The sequence below is a fragment of the Saccostrea cucullata genome, unplaced genomic scaffold, assembly GCF_032062105.1.
Source record: "Saccostrea cucullata isolate Sc308-1 unplaced genomic scaffold, CSIRO_AGI_Scuc_v1 ctg1506, whole genome shotgun sequence".
Classification (NCBI taxonomy): domain Eukaryota; kingdom Metazoa; phylum Mollusca; class Bivalvia; order Ostreida; family Ostreidae; genus Saccostrea; species Saccostrea cuccullata.
In genome coordinates this window covers 163319-169843 of record NW_026922712.1, presented here as the reverse complement: position 1 = coordinate 169843, position 6525 = coordinate 163319, and the positions used below count along the sequence as shown (strand labels likewise).

General features: G+C 34.0%; 1 protein-coding gene across 1 annotated transcript in view; it reads left to right on the top strand.

The window, feature by feature from the left end:
* Positions 1–5926: 5926 nt before the first annotated feature.
* The window catches only part of LOC134262280 (catenin alpha-2-like), a 37238-nt gene continuing 36639 nt past the window's right edge, over positions 5927–6525 (top strand). Inside the window, exon 1 of the mRNA XM_062744658.1 lies at positions 5927–6007. Within this exon, the coding sequence (XP_062600642.1) occupies positions 5927–6007 (81 nt within the window). The remainder of the gene's footprint in view (positions 6008–6525) is intronic.

Genomic DNA, 6525 nt, shown 5'->3' with positions numbered 1-6525 from the left:
TAGATTCTACATATACTTCTTTAAGTACCAAATCAGTTTTCTTCTGATATACTACATTGCCCTTATTTTACCCAGGTTACTCTTACAAAAAAGTGGGGACCATTCAATAAACATTTTCTAATAGTAAAAAGTTATCATGTTGTTACGTGCCTGCTCTATATACGTGTAAGCTGAAATCAGACCTGGGCCAGGACTGTTCCTTTACATTTCTGATTGTAATTAAAGAACATATGCAAGGTACCTTACCTACTGATAATTTTTCAAGATATTCTAAATTTAAACTTATTATACAATTACATGTTCTTACACAAAAAATCAGCATGCGTTACCAGGGGTTTTGAAAAGATATCATATTATGAACAGTTTTGCATTAAACAAAGAAAAAATGTACAAAAATTATAAAACATAAATTCCAGATATTTTTTCTATCAAAATTTGTTTAGAAGAAGTGTACAAATCCATAAATAAACATTAAAAGTATTCCACACAGGTCCTTCATACAATGGAACTCTTCAACACCAGGGAAGAACTCAATAAAGTTCAAACTACATTGTGTGTGACCTTAAATGTTGACAGCCGATAAGTTAACAGTTATCGTCTGCAGCTTTGTTGATGGCGAAATGTTATCACTAATATATCACTGATACACTGATAGTCGATTGCAAAAATAGATCTTATAGCAGTCCAGTTTGGTAATTAAGTTTAGGGAGTAATGAGATACTTGACATTTAGAATTTTAAGATATTTTAATGATGATAAGGAGAGAAGTGGATTGTTACAACGCACTTTGAAAAATTACGCACTTTGAAAAATTTTTTCAAAGTGCGTTAAGTTTTGGGACCAGGTTAACGCACTTTGAAAAATTTTTTCAAAGTGCGTTGAATTTGGGACCAAATCAACGCACTTTTAAAAAAAATTTTCAAAGTGCGTTAAAACTGTACATCATAATTTTACACCATGTAAACATTTAACGCACTTTGAAAAAAATTTCATGAAACAAAAGGAATTAGACTTATATTTTAGAAATAGACAACAGTATTATCCCTTCGCAACGTATGATGGGATATAGTGATGCGATTATGTGTGTTATTACTTTATGTGTATGTTAGTTTTTTCTGTGTGGAATTGACGTAATTTGTATCGGGATCGATGTCAAATGATTTACTGAACATGCTTTTTAGGGAAGGAATGCTCCGCTTTGCGGTGCCCTTACTTTGATGTGTTTCATTCTAAAAACTGATGGATTGAAGAAAACCAAGAAACGGAAAACGAAGAAAAGACTGGCTGAATTAAGGTCTATCAGCTCAACTCTTTATCATTCCCACCCAGATATATCTATTTCTATAACTCGTTACCTTAAGTGTCAATGATATTTGAAAAAAAAGAGCATTCTAAATACAGTTTAAGCACTGTACAAGGAAGTCTGTAGTAAATCGAAATTTTGTTCCTTTAAATCTCAAAGTCTATTTATGTTCATTTTCAGGAAAATCAGAATATTAATTACTAGCTGTAAATTCCTTATTTTTCGCGAGTGTTTTTTTTTTTTATCGCGAACTGGCTCTCAAACGTCAAATCGCTAGAACTGTAATTCGCGAATGAACGGTTAATGAACAGATTTTACATAGATTTAAGCACCAGAAAAATAAAAGCGAGTAATATTTTTTTCGCGAGTGATACTTCTCGCAAAATTACGCAGAAATTAATTCCTCGCTTATATTAAGGAATCTACAATACCTGTCTGCTTTTCGTTGTTAATTTGATACCATATCTGATAATCTCTCTGTTAAACTCCATGTATTTAAAACACAAGTTTTGCCAAAATTATAGAGTTATTTCTCTTTGGTATCCTAAATAAGTAAGGTTTTATGAAAATTCATATAAATATCTATAATTTTTTTTAGAATCATTCCAATATGTTAACTTTTGAGAATTGACTAAGAGATAGGCGGAAGAACAATACTATCGTTCGTAGTTCTTTACGACATTGAATGTTGACCTTTTGACCCGAAATTCAAAAGGGGTCTTCCTAAGGCCACAGGGATTCTGTTATGTTAAATTTCATTGCAAATGTTCAAAGGGTTGGCGAGATATCGTGTGGAAACGAAAGCGTTACGGAAAGACGGATGGACGGACAGCTAGACGGACGGACTGACAGATAGACCCAAATTAATATCTCCCACTTTTCAAGCGGGGGACAAAAAGTATCATATCCGGTTCAAATGATAATTTATCATACCTAAAATTTGTAGGAATATTGACTAAGCCATGCAGAATTTTTTTTTCAAAGTGCGTTAATATGGTCGATATTAACGCACTTTGAAAAAAAAATTATTTTTTCAAAGTGCGTTAACCTGGTCCCAAAATTTAACGCACTTTGAAAAATTTTTTCAAAGTGCGTAATTTTTTCAAAGTGCGTTGCCACAGTGGATAAAAGAGAAGGAAAAAAATGTGCTGAGATAGAAAATCGTACATTTCCCCATGCTATACATAACAAATATAGAGTTAATAACCATGGACCTCTTAGCGTTTACTTAAGCTAAGACCCCCTCCCCCCAGATTCCGAATCCTATGTATAACAAAGACCCCTGCCCTCTTTCAAACGATTAACCCCCCCCCCCCCACATACACACACACTTCCCCTTCAGAAATGCATATTCAGTTTATATGTAAAGTCAGAAAGAAAGTTACAGTGACGTAGCATCGTTTTTGAAAGGGGGGAGCAGCCAGAGAAAAAAAATTACTTACCTGAAAAGAGTTGACAAGCAAAAAAAAAAAAAAAAAAAAAAAAAATCACTATTCCGTGGGGGTGGGAGATGGGGGAGGGGATGTAAAAGCCAGCTTTTTTCAACACAGAGTTCTTTCAGTATCAAATTTTCTACAAATACATTTACCACATCACTAAATTGATACTGTTGCTACGTGTCTGAGTTAGTGAGAATGAAGTTTTTAAAAGTTTGACAGGTTTAATTGAAGTAAATTTGTATCTAAGAAAGGTTGTCAAGTTGTTAAGATAGCTATGTTCAAAATACAACTTGTCGTTCATCCTATGAGATAGAAATAAAAGGAGTTATATATATGACTACAAACCTAGTCTTGTAGGTTCTTAGTAAAACCATTGTATCTCTAGACCAGTTTTAAGTGAAACTTTAAAAATGTTAAATGAATCAAATTGAAAAAAAAAATCTTACTCCTTGTAAAGATGTTTTCAAAAGAATTGAAGTATACATGTAATTATCTTTTTTTTTTAATCAGCATCTTACTTTATATTTAAGCTTATATCGTAAATTTTATACATGTATAGCATACTAACCGTAACGTGAGTTTAGATCAAACGATTTTATCTTTGCACATACACTGTATGCTATAATAATCTACGTACTTCAAATAACGGCAGGCACGTAGCAAAAGGGGGGCCAGGGGGGGGGGGGCTGCCCCCCCCCCCATTTTTTTACCAACAATACTTTTACTATTGAAAATGTTCATTAAAAGGCTGGTTGGCCCTCCCCCCACTTTATACTAAAGTAAAGTAATATGAAGGAATTGTTAGTGAAAATAGTGAAAAAGTTTGCCTCACCCCCACCCCCCCCCCACCCCCCACGAAATAGGATTTTCGACTTTGGGCATTTTCCTTTTTTTTTTTTTTTTTGCTTGTCAACTTTTTCAGGTAAGTAAAAAAAAAAATTTCAGTGGCTGCCCCCCCCCCCCCCACTTTCAAAATCGATGCTACGTGCCTGAACGGTGTAACTATTCCATCATTTTCAAATGAATTAACCGATTTCAAGTAATCGTACACTACACATACATGTATGCCATTTAGAGTTTTTTTTTAATGAAATATTGCCTATTGGGGAAAAAGGAAACTTTGAAACTTTTTATTTCACTAAAGCCCCCACATGGGGTATGTTTAACAACTGAACAAGTAAACCTTTCAAACTAAATTGATACAAAATTGAGTACAATGTGAAGGAAAAATTCTCATTTTTACAGAAACTAGCCATTCTAGACTTTACTAATATACTAAGTGGTATTCTACCCAGTTCTCCATAAACAATACAATGAGGAGTAGTCTTTTTTTTTTTTTTTTTTTTTACAAAGGATTCTAAATAATGCTACAGTTTTCAAAACCCCATAATTCTTATGGAATGCCATATATATACGACAGCCAACTGCTTACTGCCAACTGCTGACTGCTTACTGCCAACTGTCAGCTGCTTGCTGCCAACTGCCACACATATCTGAATAAATTTTATTTTTATATTGATATTTAATATGTAAATTTAAAAAAAAAAGGCGCGGATCTTTAGGACATTTTTTCCAAGAGGGTCACTCTGTTAAAAAAAAAATCCAACCCAGAAATTTCTTGACAAGAAAAAAATACGTAAAGTCCTTTCCTAAATGTGAAAATTTATTTCGGCCGGGGAGAGGGGGTTCTTATGCGTCATACCTTCATGTGTATGACATTTTTCATACCAACTTAACACGAATCCACATTTTCGGTTGGGGAGGGGGGGGGGGTGTTCTAAGGTCCCTTTTAGTTGATTTATTTTATACATTAAATAACTTTTAGTTGGTTTAGTTTGTGCATTAAATAACTTTACAAATTTCAGAGGGGTGTTCCGGACCCCTCTCTCTAGATCCATGCACGTAAAACATATTTTATTTGTACAAACAAAGAGATATAAATGTTTGATCGGCGTTTTCTAAGTGGAGGGTCCAAGGTCAGTTATACCGGTAGTTCGTTTAGTTTATTTAACGTATTACTGTACAAATTTTAAATGCCCCCCCCCCCCCCCCCCGATCTATGCATGTGATACATTACAGCATAATGATATCAAGGATATGTAGTATTGTGTGAAAAAAAATGTAAGTGAAAGGTAGTTGGCCTTAAAAAAAAATTAGCCACCTACCCCCCCCCCCCCCCCCCCCCCCCCCCCCCCCCCCCCCCCCGAAATAGGATTTTCGAGTTTGGGCTATTTCCTTTTTTTTTTGCTTGTCAACTTTTTCTGGTAAGTAAAAAAAAAATTTTCTCTGGTTGGCCCCCCACTTTCAAAAACGTTGCTACGTGCCTGCATTATAACACACAGAGATATACATCTTTAATTTGAGGAAATTTTTAACTATAGAATATAATGGAAAACGGAAATTTATTTTCAAAACATTTTTCTCTGCAAAACGACAAATCTTTTTTATTATTATTATTCTCTCTTCAAAGGTTTTGTTGTCTCCGGGGGAGGGGGGGGGCTTCTTTAAAGATTAAGCAGAAAATAGTCATTTTATTACCTATTTCAAATCGGAAAACAAATAAAAAAAAATAAACAATGTACTTTATCAACCGCATATATTGAATATTACATAAGATAAAACATATTGGTCATTTCATTCGATTCAATTTTACCAGGGTGACCCCCTTGGAAAAAAAATGTCCTGGATCCGTGCCTTTTTTTCCTTTTTTGTGAAAATTCATATAATTATCAATACAAATATAAAATTTATTCAAATATGTGTGGCAGTTGGCAGTAAGCAGCTGACAGTTGGCAGTAAGCAGTCAGCAGTTGGCAGTAAGCAGTTGGCTGTCGTATATGGCATTCCATAACTTCTAGACCATACAACAAAATAGCTGTACAACAATAGTGCCAAAAACTTGCAGTTGCATATCAATTTCCTAGATTTTCTAAGAACAATATTCATAGCTTTTCTGGCTTGTTGAACCAAATGTGATTTTGCATCATTAAAAGTTCCTTTACTACAAAAAAATATTCCAAGAAACTGGATAAGTATTAGTCTCGAAACAAAAACTGAAGTAAGAGTAATCTCCCTTTAAAGCTCTCGAGCGTTTGGAGGCGCATTTATCCTTAGCAAGTATAATCAATATTTTTAAAAAAAGTTTTATGCATTTTCTGAATTTTAGAATCTTTGTCAAGGAACCATGGAGGTCACAAATGGACTTCTATCTAACTTAGTACAGACCAAATCAATTGAGAGAGTATTGGCGCCAATAGCTTCACAGGTACATGGAACAATTTGATATTTTTTTTTCATATTTTCTGATAAGTAAATTAAGTTGATAGCTTGCGACACACCCCATCAGAATTTATATTTAATCATTTTCTGAATGTGTTTATTTCTGATTCATATTTTATAATGCATACTGAATGGTGTTAAAGCATTGCCCCAATAAGTATCACGGGTCTTTCGGTCAGTGACAATCTAAATGCAGACAGTGGTGTATCCTCAATCTTGCCACAATGGTCTATAATACAATACCATAAAAATCAGTCGTTTGTACTATAACTTGTACAACTTTCACGAGGCTCACATGCACTTGGTAAAATCAAAACAAAGAAAATACATGCATATCCATGATACCAGTATAATCTCTGATGAAACATAACAAGGAGGTTGTATCAAAATAACTCTGTGTTGCTTATATTACAATTTTAGTAATATTACGATTTTTCGTGTTGGACTGGACTGTTAATTACTGATTCACAACTGATTTTTTTGCACAGATTATCAAAATCCTGT